This window comes from Dama dama, chromosome 29 (assembly GCF_033118175.1).
Source record: "Dama dama isolate Ldn47 chromosome 29, ASM3311817v1, whole genome shotgun sequence".
NCBI classification, from domain to species: Eukaryota; Metazoa; Chordata; class Mammalia; order Artiodactyla; family Cervidae; genus Dama; species Dama dama.
In genome coordinates, this window is record NC_083709.1 from 36,286,951 (window position 1) to 36,301,695 (window position 14,745).

General features: G+C 42.3%; 1 protein-coding gene across 9 annotated transcripts in view; it reads left to right on the top strand.

The window, feature by feature from the left end:
• Positions 1 to 3,578: 3,578 nt before the first annotated feature.
• The window catches only part of BNC2 (basonuclin zinc finger protein 2), a 463,421-nt gene continuing 452,254 nt past the window's right edge, over positions 3,579 to 14,745 (top strand). For 7 of the 9 annotated variants that reach the window (XM_061132570.1, XM_061132571.1, XM_061132572.1 and 4 more), the window contains exon 1: positions 3,579 to 3,673. In XM_061132570.1, the coding sequence (XP_060988553.1) occupies positions 3,671 to 3,673 (3 nt within the window). In that variant the 5' untranslated portion in view covers positions 3,579 to 3,670. The remainder of the gene's footprint in view (positions 3,674 to 14,745) is intronic. The other 2 variants (XM_061132576.1, XM_061132578.1) reach the window with 1 other exon arrangement.

Here is a 14,745-nt window from a genome sequence, read left to right on the forward strand (position 1 = left end):
AGGTGGATTTTTTAATCTGTTTCTACATCCAGTCTGTTGTGATGAGGTCACATTATTTCTGGAAATTGTACACTGATGGAAGAATGTGAGTAAGAAAGACAAATAATTTCTCAATATCATAATAAAAAGTTTTGACCTCATGGCTCCCAAAACGGTCTTGGGGACCCACACGGGTGCAAGGAGTCAAAAATTTTACGCCATGCTCCAGAAGAACAAACATGGAAGTCTTTTTTCATGTTCCTTAAGTGAACTTGTCTGGCTTTAAGGTAGGTCATCATCAACAGAGTGTAATGATTTTAACATTTCTTCTTTAAGAAATGGCAACCCGCTCCAATTTTCTTGCTTGAAAAATTCCTTGGACAGAGGAACCTGGTGGGCTACAGTCCATGGGGGTCGCAAAGAACCCAACACAACTGAGCATACACACAGACATTCAAACAGCATTTTCAAGTTTCTTTTGTGCCTGGCACTGTTCTATAAGCGAACAAGATGGACCCTTGCCCCCACAGAGCTTACACTTTAGTTGAAGAAAAATTAATAAGCACAAAAAGAAGACAACTTCAGATATTGCTAAAGGATATAAGAAACTGAGTAATGGGAGAAAGAGTGAGTGGTATTTTGGGTGGTAGACAAAGAGCTACTTTGCCTGAAGAGAAGTTCCAGCTGGGAGGTGACTAATAAGGAACCACTGGAAAACATGGGAGAATAGTCAGGTAGAGAGGACAGCAGGGGCAAAGAACAAGGAGTTTGGCAAGGTGAAGGAACAGAAAGAAAACCAGTGTGACTTTAGTGAAGTCCATGAGAGGAATGCAAAATGAGGTGGGGGTGGGGGAACAGTTCAGAGTCAGGCAGGTGTAGATCAGTGAGGTCTTGTAGGACACAAAAAGGATTTAGGGTTTTGTTTGAATCGCCATACAAACTCACTGGAGGAAATAGAGACTGGAAATTCTCTTATCCCAATTGCTTCTGTAAATTCCTCCACCTTCTCCAAGGGTTCCTCCTCAGCCCAACATATTCCCCATCTTTATAATGACTCTACAGAAAGGCACCAGAGCCCAAATACACATATGTTGCCTCACATAAACTGTTTGTTTGCTAACATCAAAAACAGACAAATCTGGAACCAACCGGGAATGTAAATTACAGGTTGCTCAATGAGGAGTAACTTCTGCCCATTGGCCAGTGTAGGTGCGCAGCCAAAAAAGTACTGTGCGAATACAATTGTTTGGCAATTGATGGTCTGTCACTTGTCCAAAGCGGTAAGTGTGTGAATGGATTTGTATGGGTAATGACTCCGAAATTAGCAACTAGTTTTTCTCATCTCTCCATGATACCGGAAAACACATTTGAACTTGGCTCATTTCTAGAGAATTCCTGCGATGATCCTGAGTGGCTCAGAATGCACATTTGGTCATCATTATCCCTTGTGTAATCAGTTTCTACAAACTATAGGATGATGTTACAGTTATGTTTACAGAGTAAGAGAACACGCTCCACACCTTAACCAAATCATTTAAAAAATGAGCCTTTTTAGATATGGATATATAAGTATATATAGGTAGTCATTAGATATCTAGTCTATACTTTGATTTTTACTATAGTGAGCGAAGTAATCTTCTGATTCCCACTAGAAACCTCCAGATGAACCATGTGCCTAAAACTCCAAGGAACTTAATGTATAACATTGTAGGAGTGTCCACCAGACAAACCTTTCCACGACAAGAGAATTCACAGAAGCAGAAATGACTTCAAATCTGTTCTGAAAGGGCCTAGAAACCATGAGGAATTTGGACCCAATCAGAACACAGAACTGCAGGTGCGGTGGCCCCACTGTTAAAAAGTTGGATCCACGTGAATAATAAGCCTAATCACATTTTCAGAACTGCTGTGGCTACTTGGGCTACCTGGTCTCTCGTCAGCCACGGCTCCTAAAAATTTTAATTATTGCGAAAATATATTAAACTTAAGAGCAGGCTGTGCATCAAAGAAAATAAAACTTCTTCGTAATTCCAAGGCTGCGTATTTCCAAAGGAATTTGATTCTGACCTCTGAAGGCAATGGGGGCAGTCTCTCCCTCTACTTCGGGGAAGAGAAAAAGAAAAGAGGAATGATTTTCTCTTTTTAGTAGTAACCGGTAACCAGACCTGTTGTTCTGCCAAGCAAGCGTTCGCCTTCGCCGATTCGGATTGCCAAGTGCTCAGGGAGTGGATGCTCCAAACCTGCGCCTGCCTTCCTCCCCTCAGATAAGCAGAAAGTTTGCTCAGGCTATGATAAATCTGCACAACGCGGAGATGTTTTTGGCACAAAATGTACGTTAGGAAGATGACGGTGATTAAACGCCCCCCCCCCCCCCCCATTCTAGCGGCCGGGGAGTGTGTTTTGCCTGTTCTTAAGAAATGTCCTTCAGCGGCAGGCGTGTGCGCGCTGAGCCTGCAGCCAGCGTTTTTGCATCTCCAGGGCAGGGTGACTCGGGCCGGCTGAGTGTCACCCAGAGATGTGACCGGTCTTCCCCCCGCGGGCATCCGCGGAGGCGGCAGCCTCGTTCCTCTCCCCGGTCGTCTCCAGCCAGAGGCCCGAGGCCCAGACCAAGCGAAAGGGAAGGAAACCCTCGCCGCGAGCCGGCGTCTGGGCCGGTACAAAACACGCCGCCCCCAAAAAACTTTTTTCCACCAGCCGCGCGAAACTTTTGCCCTTTTCGCCCGGCACGTTCCGGTTCCAAGTTGCTGGCCCCCTAGGGTTTCCTCCGCTTCCCTCGCCTTCTCCCCGGGGGGCGTGCGGGGACCGGGGGCTGATCCCCGAGCGGGGCAGCTCGGCGGGCACGGAGGAGGAGGGGAGGGGAAGGGGAGACGAGGAGAGGGCGGCGGCGGCTCGGGAGGAGGAACTGGTCAAAGGGGACCCTGACGGCAGAGTGCCCGAAAAGGAAAGCGACGGCGCGGTTTGCTGCAGTCGGAATAAAGTTCGCGCCCTTTCCTCGGCGTTTCGCAGCCTCCCCTCGGCTCTCTCCCACTCCTTTTTGACAGCTGGGCGCTAGCAGCCACCTCCACCTCCACGCCCGCCACTCCCCGGGGGGCGCCAAAGTTGTTTTCCATCCCCAGAAAGAGCAGGGGGGGAAAAAAAAGTAACAGGGCGCGGGGGGAGAAATATACATCCTCCTGCACCAACTCGGTAGAAATCGGCGGACAAACAACTAAACTAACCTACTTTTATTCTGCAAAAGGCAAGTAACATTGTAGTCAACGACAATTTGGGGGAGAGAGGAGAAACTTGTGGGGCTTGCAGGTCCGTCAGAGGTCACCTCGCCGGTTACCCCCCCACCCCTGCCCCCAGCAGCCCCCATCCCGGCACAGTCCGTTCCTTTTTTTTTTTTTTTTCTGTCCCGAAGGGCCAGGGGAACTCAGCAGGCTCCGACCTGGGGAGCAACGGCGACCCTGGGCGCGGGTGTAAATCAGTCACCTGAGCGCAGAGGGGCCGCGGCGAGGGCGCGCGCTGGCGGGCGGGCGGGCGGGGAGAGGCGGAGGCGGCGAGAGCGGCGGCCCGGAGGAAATCGGGAGGGGGAGGGAAAGAAAGGCCGAGACAGAAGGAGCGTGAGGCGGCCGAGGGGCTGGTCCAGGCGCGGCCGCTAAGAGGAGACCAAGAGGCGGGGGCTGCACTTGACAACCAGCATGCGGAGATGGTAAGAAGTTTCCACCCTCCCTTCCTTTTTATTCTAGACTTCGGAAGAAAGGAGCCCCGCGCCCGCGCGCCTCGGGGGCCGCTCGGGGGCCCTGTTTTCCACCAGTCCTGCGGCGGGAGGTAGAAGGGAGGGCGGGCAGGAAAGGGGAGCCCCCAGTCCACTCTGCTCCCGAAATCACCCCTCAACTTGGCCCGAGTGTTGGAAGGGAGCTCCAGGTGGGAGGGCGGGTGTGTGCGCGGGCTCGGGGGGTTCGAGAAGGTCGCCCCTCTCGCGGCCCGCGGGCAAGGTGAGCGGCCGGCGAGCGGACGGCTCCAGGGAGTTGGGACGGGCCGGGAGGAAGGCGGGGGCTGATGGAGCGCTGGAAGGAGCTCCGGGAGGAGAGGCACGCCGTTTGGACCCACGGTAACTTTCAAAACTTGCCCGCGGGTGCGGGACCGGCGGCTGGGCGTGGGCGCCTGGGCGCGCTGGTGCGCCGCGCGGGGAGGACACCGCCACCCCGTCCCTGGCACCTCTGCTCTTCCCCTCTCCTCGCCCTCCCATTCGGGAACCCTCCCTTTGTAAATGAAGAAAATGTAGGAAGTGCTCCTGGAGGTTTTCTGAAGAATGTGCAAAACGCTGGGCAGCAAAATCAACCTTAGAGAGAGAGAGAGCGATTTGGAAGTGCAATTCGACACTAGCCGATTCTTGTTACTTACACATTGATTGCAGGGTGGCATTTGGGGCCCGGAGAGGGGGCAGGAGAAAAAAAGGAAAAAAAAACAAACACCTAGCCCTAGGTGAAGTTCTCTGTAAAGTGAGGCTGAGATTTAAAAAAAAAAAAAAAAAGTTCCAAGTCCAAGTGGTGGAAATGGGGAGGCTTGCGAAGCGAGATTTCAGCACAGCCCCTCCGCCCGAAGCGGCTTCTCTGCAGCGAGGCAGCGGGCAATTAACTCGCCGGGTGCTGAGCGCTCTGTCCGCTTTCGGGGAAGTGATTTGTTAGAGATGGGGCTGGACCACTCCCTTCCTTTTAGTTTGCCCCAACCCTTTGCTGCTATTGTTGCCCCCTCTTGGGAATCTGATATAGCGTGTTCCGCATGTAGATGGACTATGTAAGAGAAAGGGAGATAGCGGGTTGGCATTTTTTTCTCTTCCCTTCCCCCTAATGTGACATCTCTTGTTTCACTGATCAAAGTCACAACTGGAGTGTAGGAGATGCGACTGTCAAATGCAGGCACCAAAAAAAAAAAAAAAAAAAAAGTAGCGTGAGCCCAAGTCTGTGGTTACAGTAACGCTGACAGAAATTAAAGTGGTTTTGAAAGCAGCGTGCGATTTACGGTGGTTCCCATTTACCCTAGAGTCAAGCTGTTGTAAAACTGATGTACAAAAGACATCATAAAATAATCCTGTGTACCCAGGATTAAAGTGGCAGAAAGTGGCCTGTTTTATTGTTTTTTATGTACTTAGTGGACAGTTGCAATGGTTGGAACCTGTATTTAAGTGGAGGCGTCAAAACAAAATATTAAGTATTATCTATTTAGCACTCGAGGGTTTTTCTTATAGCGGCATTTTATCCAAGAACACTGTAAAAGCCAGTTGTAGGTATTATTTTCTTTTCCCTTACCCCCAGCCTACATACTATTTGTCCACACATCTATTCCCAAATACTAGTCACTTTGAACAGTGGTTAAGCACATTTGTCACCCGCTGCTTTGTATTCTGCAGTTTCAGATGTTACTGTGCATACACATACATTATTTAAGTGGTGGAATTTATTTTTGTGTAGTGTGTATGATCTGAGGACTTACTCCAGTTATGAGACCCTGTGCAAGTTAATAGAACTTGCTTCACCTTTTGGAATCACCCCCACCCCCCAAGAAAATCCCTTGTGAACTTTCATGGGGTATCTGTGTTTTATGTTACATTTGTAGCTGCTTTATTTAAACTGTTCAGCCTTAATGAAGCTCTTGAAGCTTTCTGTTCCGGAGAGCAGAGTATTTAAAATCCAGATTGCTAATCACTTTACCAAAGTACAGGAGTAGCTTCACCTGAGGGAAGCAATACTGAGCCTGGACGTGAACTCTATTTGAGTATCCTGTGAGAAAAGTCTCAAACCGTCTTTTCCATCCTCGAGAATATTAAGTTCGCTGTTGTTTGCATGTAAGGCTTTGAAGAAGAACCAACCCCCGAGTGATTTTAAAAAATAAATAGAAAGAAAAATATTAATGGCATTCGTACCTTTCCAATACCTGATTTTTTTCTTCCCCCTGAAATGTAAGATACCTGTCAGGCAGGGATATGTGATTACAGAAAGCCGCAGACAAAAGCAGAGGTGACTATTGCTATATTAAAATGTAAGTGTTACAGTTTGAATTTTCATGTGAGAGTTTTTGAGTTCAGTGCTTTACATAACATTTTGTCCTAATCTTGCTTGCTGTCAGGGATGTTTCATGGTTGTGCAATTGCTGCAGTCAAGAATGCCAATTTGCATTCCAGGAGTGTCATTTGATTACTTTTATCTGCACAGCTCCAAGACCAGCCCAGACCTCTCGTTTCATCTTGCCATGTCACGAGTCAATGCTGTGTCGTCTTTTCAAAAATCTGCCTGATTTAGACAAGAAAGAAAAGTACTTTCATGTTGCAGCCGCAGTCCCCTGCTAACTTGTCAGCAGCAGGATATGATTCACTTGGGCCCAGAAGAATGGAACAGAGAGGCGGGTTAGGCGGTTCAATAAAGCCCACGGACAGGTAGTGTGTGACGTCCCCAGAGAGCCACAGTTAATGAAGAACAGGTCTGCTTAGTTCTCCACACGCTGACCTGGTGCTGTCCCCACAGTTTTCTCATTTGATCTTTCCCAGCAAATTGATCTTTTCTTGTATTTTTTTGCCTTCCAAGTTAGTCCTTGTGGGACTGAAATTAGCAGAGCAACTTAAGTTGGATAATACAGCTGTTCAGAAAAGAAGAAATTGGACACTGGCTCAAAAAGAGGTGGGGGGTGGAGGGAGCTTTTCTTTTTGTTGTTGTTTCTGGGAATATTTCTTATATTAAGGGAGCCCCAAATAGGTGATGACTTGAAGGTAGCATTTTCCTTTATTTTTAATTTTAGAGTTAAGGTTCCACACCATTTTAAATGTTCCTCGAGTATTTGAAAGATAATCCTAATGAGTAGGATTTAGCATTTTTTCATATTCACTTGTTTGAAATGATTTGCTAGTCGACTTTGTGTCTTTTATGGCTATTGTAAGGTAGACTAAATATCAATGTCACACTTGGGCTGTATTATTTATATTCTTCTGTATCACGACAGTTCCAAGTTATCCAGGGCTGAATGGCATAAAAGATTAAACAATAAAAATTATTAACAGTGTTGTGTATAAATATTATGGTACATGGACATGTTTTCTACAAATTACCACCAGCCTCTTTTATAGAAATACCACAAATACACTATTAATAAAATATTTAAAAATATTTTCAAGATCCTGAATTTAAGTGTAGGTTTTTAGAACTGAGACCAGATTACAAGTTCGAATTTCTGTAGATGGCTATTCTTGCATGTCCTTATTTTTTGATTAAACTTAATTTTAGCAAGTGAGTAAATCTAAGTTGGGAATGGATACATCCTTTAAAGTTTCACTTATAGAATTTTGTATATGAAGCTTAGGTTGGAAACGGCTAATAGATTCTTAACTCGTTGTGAATTTGAGGAGCAGTACTTTCTGAATTCCTCTGCAGCTGGTCTCATTTACCATCTACATCCTTACAAGAAACAGTTGAAAAACGTTTCTTGTGAAAGGGAGGCAGCCTCCTCAGATCTTTCCTGTTGGATGGGAATTACATAGGATCATTGGATCATTGGTTAGTAAACTCCTCACTGAAGAGCTAGAGGGAGCCTCATGATTTTATTAGGTATACTTAAGGTTTAAAAAAAAATCACTCTAGCAATCAGAATGTTGTAGGAAAAGAGTTGATAATGAGTACTGGCTTAGTATTTAGGCTTGGAGATGCTATTGTAGTTTCTCTCTCTTTTTTTTTTTTTTAAGCTGTGATAGAAGCAGCAGAACTTTCTACAAGAACAGTCAAAATAGGATTTTCAGGGTTCTCTCTTTCAGATGGTCTGAAGATCAAGCAAAGTACATTCACAAACATTTTAAATCTGTTTTGATTTGCTAAGGACTGCTTGTAGCTTTGTCAACTGATGGAGGTCAGTTAAAGAGGCCAACCTTCAAAGTTGTATTTACTGGAATTTCCTATCAAATCACTGAGGAGGGGATACCTTCTTTCTGTTCACTCTGGACACCCTCCTGTCTCTTTGAAGTAGTTTGATGCAGAACTGCCCTGCTCTGGAGAGAAGACTCCTTTCAGATAAATACTTCACAATATAAGCATAAATAGTAAACCATTTATAAAGCTGATGTATCAGAGATCAATAAATTAGTTAAATTTAAAGAAATAGAATTTAAGTGGTATTAAATTCAATATTATCTAATTTCACATTTATCACTAAAATTTGGGATACATATACCTTAAATGGTCATTGATCATAATTGCAGTTTAATATTTATATGCTAGCTTTTAGTAGCATTGCTTTGCACAAACTTATTTACCATTTAAGTAAATAGTATAATCCGGTGAGATAAACTACCCAGATTGGTCTTTTTTTAATCTCCAGCACAGTAGCTCTCATTATGTTGCTAGCCAATAAAAGCCTTTATTTGTTGCTTATTAGAACCCTCAGTACATGCAAGAGTTCAGCTATAATTTAATTTGGCTGTTCAAAGAGCCTCTCTTGTTTTAAAACATGTTCTCAGTAGCTTTTATAATTTATTGAGAACCTATATTCTAACTTCGGCATATGCATAGGAACACTTTTACAGATATATCATGTTCTAATGTTTGGCCATAGCAGAATCATACATTTTTTTCCCTTTAATTTCTTTTTCTTTTGCTTTACTTTTACCTTGACGTTTTGGAGCATTTTTTTCCCCTGGTAATTTGAATAGCTTTGTAATGATTATTTATAATCAATTTCCCATGGAACATAACCTTCCCTTAAGGTGTAGTGAGTAGGGCACTGAAAAAAAGTTAATTCCATTATTAAGAATTCTAGTTGGGGACATTTCACTGTTGCAGTCATTTGGAATTACAACAAAGTTTACCTTTTACTTCACACATTACTAGGGTGATAAATTCAGTTTCTTTACAAGAAACTGCTGGGAAGTTTTGCAGAGAGTGGAAGATGGCTTGAGTGTTTTGGTTGGTATCATTTGTAGCAAACCACTGAAGACTAAAACTTGACTATGGAACTCTAAAATGAGTATCAGGAATTCTTCTGCAAGGAAGGCAGAATGTGGAGCTGCTAAATGAGTCACTGCATGTATATCTTAGCAGTGGGAATCACATCAAGCCAGCCCTCCAGATACAGTATTTAATAGTTGTCAAAATGTACAGTATTGTTTTGGAACTTGTGGTTCACGAGTTCATAGTCTCTTGCTTTTTTGTGTTCAGTACAAAGATGTAACAGCCCACACAAAACATTTTTCTCTTATTATGACCTTACATTTGCCAAAGTGCCCCATGCTGAAATTCCTTTTCAGTATCTTTTTTTTTTTTTTTCCTCAGTCCAAAGCCAGACGTGTACCCAGACACAAAAGCCTCTGTGTATAGCAAGCTGTTTTAAATATTGTGACTCGACGATGTGCTGTCCTGTCTCTGCTTGAGCCAAGGATCTCTGCTCAATGTCTGTGGATTACCAAGCTCCTTCTTTATTGTACCTCTTGTCAACCATTCCTATTCATTTAACCTTTCATTAGTGTCTGTGCAGCTTCACTGTCTGGAAAGGCAAGGAAAAACCGAAAGGCCCCACTGTCACAGTTATTAGATTTCTCGGTTACATCCCAGCAACCATAGAGAAGTGAGAGGAGACACTATTGTCATGCGTGCTGCCGTCCTGGGGTGCAGCCCTTCTGTGCACGTCAAGGACATGTGCCACATGGTGATATGCGTCCCGGGGATAAATGCACAACACGGGGGATAGGCTGCCGCTGGCGGTAATGAGCTTTGTGGGAGTTATTGCAGAGACCAACAGTTTGTGATGGAATTCTGCTTAACAGGCCAAGGAGATAGACCCGAGTTGAGGGCTGCCAAGATTTGCCTGTGCGGAGCTTAAGTCAGTCACATTGTTTTCAGCTAAACTTCCTTTGAGGGGAGAACCGATATATTTGACCGTAAGGAGTAGTCTTATTTTCATTTCTTAATCTTTCAGAGGACACAAGTGATGTTTCTGGTGACTATTCAGTGTATTATAACTAGTTTTTATACTGGCGAAATCCTGCCTGTGAATGAATCTATTTGCAGTTTGTCTTACTTCTTACGTATCTAAAGGAGAATTTAAGAGATATTTCCTGGATGTCATATTTGTGTTTTCAAATCCTATGTTACTGTTTCCCCCTGTTGATTTCCCTCTCGCATCTTTTGTGTTATTACTTGATGCTTTAAAAATGCATTTGCCACGTTGCTTTAGTGTAAAGGAAGAAAAAAAAAGATCATTGAATTATTTGCAAATTATAATAAAGACCAATATGTGCAAATTTTGGATTGGAAAATGCTACTCAATATCTTAAAAGATTCACTGAATTACTTTTAAAGAATTCTCAAGACATTTGAATAGAAAATGGTAAATTATAATACCTGTATCTCTCTCTATACACAAGTTCACTTTTTTTAAATTAGGAAAATATTTGTTGCTGGGGCGACTAGAATTTTTTGTCAGTTTACTAAACTGGTTTGGTGTTCCCCCATAGCTTTGCAAAAATATATGATATTACAGAATCCTTGTAAAATGATTTTTAAGTTTTACATGACCTTACCGTTTTTAGCCAAGCCTAAAATTTTCATAGTTATACTTGAAACTTTCTCTGGTAAGTTCTTGAGAATTCTTTTCATGGTATCTTGTGGGCTAAGATATCTTTGTTTCAGGGAGGAGAGATGGGCTATTTCCACGTTCATTTTTTCAGGTAGGATGATCCTCCCCAGGGAAATACATATTCATTCAGTAATTGACAGCTAAGTGCCCAGCCAGCCTAGGGCCATGTCCCAGTCTCTGGACCATTGGGTGGGAAGTTCTATGTAGATAGAACGATGAATGTACCTGGATCCTCTCGGGTGACCTTCTGGCCTTCCCATGATCAAGGCAGGGATACGTTAATTTTCTCTCTTTTAGTGTTTCTGTTCCCATTCATTGTGGTTTGTGGTAGGAGAAGTAGAAGAGGAAGGAGGGGCTTTCTAGGCTATTTTACCTTCCCCCCCAGAAGCCATATTGTAGTTAAAAGGAATGCATGGCAGGAGCTGGTCTCTACACGAATCCCGCACCTATCCTTCGTACAATCAGTATCTCAGTTGGCTGATCACACCTTGGAGAGCGATTGTACCACTATCCACTCCAAAGTGAGAATGGCCATGAGCCTGGGCTTATAGAGGCAGGTCCCAGTCTGGTCTACCTAGGACTGAGAGTCTCCATTTCATCCTGGTAAAATAAGTGATTTTTGTAATTTCTATGTTTCTTTCCAGTTGGAACATGTTATGTTTTATGTGATAGGATTATCTAATCAGAACCATTAACCATTTTTAATATATATAATTTTAACCAATTGTATATATTGAGATACAATTCATATGCTTAAAATTTCCAGTTAATAACAGTCCTTGGTATGGCTATAGCATGTTTTATTTGATCATTCCTCCAATGACTGACATTTGGGTAGTGTTGACTTCTTTATTATTACAAGTAATACTGCTGTGAACATTTGTGTACATATGTTCCATTTTCACTTTCATTAGGGATACACCTAGGAGTGGAGTTGCTGAGTCATGTGGCAGCTTTCTTTTCACCTTTTCAGAAATTTCCAGATTGTTTTCCAAAGCAGCTGCATATTTATGTTTCCACTAACCATGTACAAGTTCTCTAATCTCTCCTCGTCCTCTCCAACCTGTTACTGTTTGTCTTTTAATTTTAACAATCCTAGTGGGTGTCAAGTGATTTTGATTTGAATCTCCTGGAGTGTTAATGATGTTGGGCATCATTTTATATGCTTATTGGCCATTTGTATATCTTCTCTGTATAGCAGAAATGTCTTAAATCCTCTACTCATTTTTCATTTAGGTTGTCTTTTTGTTGTTGAGTTGTAAGAACTCTTTATATATTCTGGTGGTGGTGGTGTTTAGTTGCTAAGTTGTGTCTAACTGTTTGGGACCTCATGGACTGTAGCCTGTCAGGCTCCTCTGTCCATGGGATATTGGCTGCCATTTCCTTCTTGAGGTGATCTTTCCAATCCAGGAATTGAACCTGTGTCTCCTGCATTGGCAGGTTGGATTCTTTACTGCTGAGCCAGCCAGGAAATCCCTTTTTTATTCTGGACACAAGTCTTTTATTAGATACAAGATTTGTAAGTATTTTTTCCCATTCTGTGGGTGGTTTTACTTTTTTTTTTTTACAGTGTCCTTTGAAGCACAGAAGCTTTACATTTTGATAAAATCCGATTTATTTTTTCTTTTGCTATTTGTACTTTTGGTGTGCTAAGGAACCATCTTCTAACTCAAGGTCATGAAGATTTACTCCTGTGTTTTCTTCTAAGGGGCTTCCCTTGTGGCACTAGTGGTAAAGAATCTGCCTGCTAATGCAGGAGACATAAGAGACATGGCTTCGATCCCTGGGTTGGGAAGATCTCCTGGAGGAGGGCATGGCAACCTACTCCCATATTCTTGCCTGGAGAATTCCATGGACAGAGGAGCCTGGTGGGCTACAGTCCACAGGGTCACACAGAGTTGGACATGACTGAAGTGACTTAGCACCTAGTATTTTCTTCTAAGGGTCTTATAGTTTGAGCACTTACATGTAAGTCTTTGATTCACTTAGGCTAATTTTTGTGTATAATATGAGTAGGGGTCCAGCTTCATTCTTTTGAATGTCGATATCTTAGTTGTTGCCAGCACTGTTGTTTGACAACTCCTTTCCCCTTTGAATTTCATGATACCTTTTTGGGAAAAGCATTTGACCATAGGTGTAGGGGGATTTAATTCTGGATTCTTCACTTGGTTCCATTGGTCTGTATGTCTACCCCTGTACAAGTTCTCCACTGTCTTAATTACTATAGTTTTGCATTGTTTGCAACTGAGAGGTATGTATCTTCCAACTTTGTTCCTCTTTTTCAAGATTATTTTAGCTATTCTTGGTTCCTTTACAGTTATTTTAAAAATTATTTTTATTATGGTATAAATGACACAATTTATTTGTTTTTAAACTTTATTTATTTTTGGGTGCACTGGGTCTTTGTTGCTATGAACAGGCTTTCTCTAGTTGTGGCATGTGGACATCCCCTTGTGGTGGCTTCTCCTTGTGGAGCGTGGGTTCTAGGGTGTGCGGGCTCGATAGTTGTGGCACACAGTTAGGTGCCCCGCAGCATGTGGAATCTTCCTGGACCAGGGATTGAATTCATGTCCCCTGCACTGGCAGGGAGATTCTTAACCACTGGACTACTGGGCAAGTCCAACACACAAAATTTAATAATTTAATTATTTTAAGTATATGGTATAGTACTGTTAGCTGCATCTTTCTGTGCAACAGATTATTAGAACTCTTTCACCTTGCCTATGCCCAGTGAACAACAGTTCCCCATTTCCTGTCCCCATAGCCCCTGGTCAACCACTATTCTGCTTTTGAAGAATTTGACTACTTTAAGTACTTCATATAAATGAAACAATGCATTTATATGAAGTGTTTAAGTAGGATAGTCACATCTGTCCTGTGACTGGCTTATTTCACTTAGCATGATGTCCTTGAGGTTACTGCATGTTGTAGCACATGACAGGATTTCCTTTTTTTTTTTTTTAAGGCTGAATAATTCATTGTATGTATGTACCATATTTTCTGTACCCATTGATCCTTAGATGGACATTTAGATTGTGGCTATTGTGATGATGCTGCAGTGAACATGGATGTGCAAATACCTCTGAAAGATTCTGCTTTCAGTTCATTTGGATATATATCCAGAAATGGGTTACTGGATCATATAGTAGTTATCTTTTTAATTTTTTAAGGAACCTCCATTCTGTTTTCTTTGGCTAATGACCCATTTTACATTCCCACAACAGTGCGCACAGGTTTCAGTTTTTCCACATCCTTGTCAATGCTTGTTACTTTGTGTGTGTGGTTTTTTTTTTTTTTTTTAAGTAGTGGCCAAACAGATAAGAGGTTATATCTCATTGTTTTGACTTGAATTTCCCTGATGATTAATGATGTTGAGTATCCTTTCTTTCTTTCTTGTTTTTTTTTTTTTTTTTTGCGTCTCTGTGTGGCATGTGGGATCTTAGTTCTCTGACCAGGGATCAGACCCTCGCTACCTGCAGTGAAAGCATGGAGTCTTAACCACTGGACTGCCAGGGAAGTCCCCTTTTGCACATTTTTAATTGGATTATTTGACTTTAGGTGGTTGAGTTGAGGAGTGCTTCATATATTCTTGATATTAACCCCTTATCAGAAATGTGGTCTACAAATATTTTCTCCCATTCAGTAGATTGCTTTTTCTGTTGATTACTTCCCTTGCTCTACAGAGGTTTTTAAGTTTGAAATAGCCCTATTTGTCTTTTCTTTCTATTGTTGCCCTTAGCAGTATGCTTTTTCTTTTTACTTTATAAACCCCGTGTATTTGGAAATTTAATGTCCACTTTTAAATGATTGGTGTATCTAAGAAGCCATAACAAGGAAAATTAGAAAATGGTTGTAACAGAATAAAAATGAAAAGAGAATTTACCAGAATTTGTTGCATGCAGCTGAAGCTGCTCAATGCAACTAAATACAGTGTGGAACCTTGAATAACGTATGAAAACAAATAATGGACACTGGCATAAAATTCTGTGAAATTTGAACAAAATCGCACTTTAATTAATAATACCTTAGTAGTTTACCTTTAAAACTCAGAATTATCTGATCCTTCGAAGAGTAAAGGCTACATTAGGAAAGTACATCTATTATTTGGGTAAGAAACTCTTGGTGGTACTCCAGGGGACAAGAAATATGTCATCTGGTAACCAAAAGGTT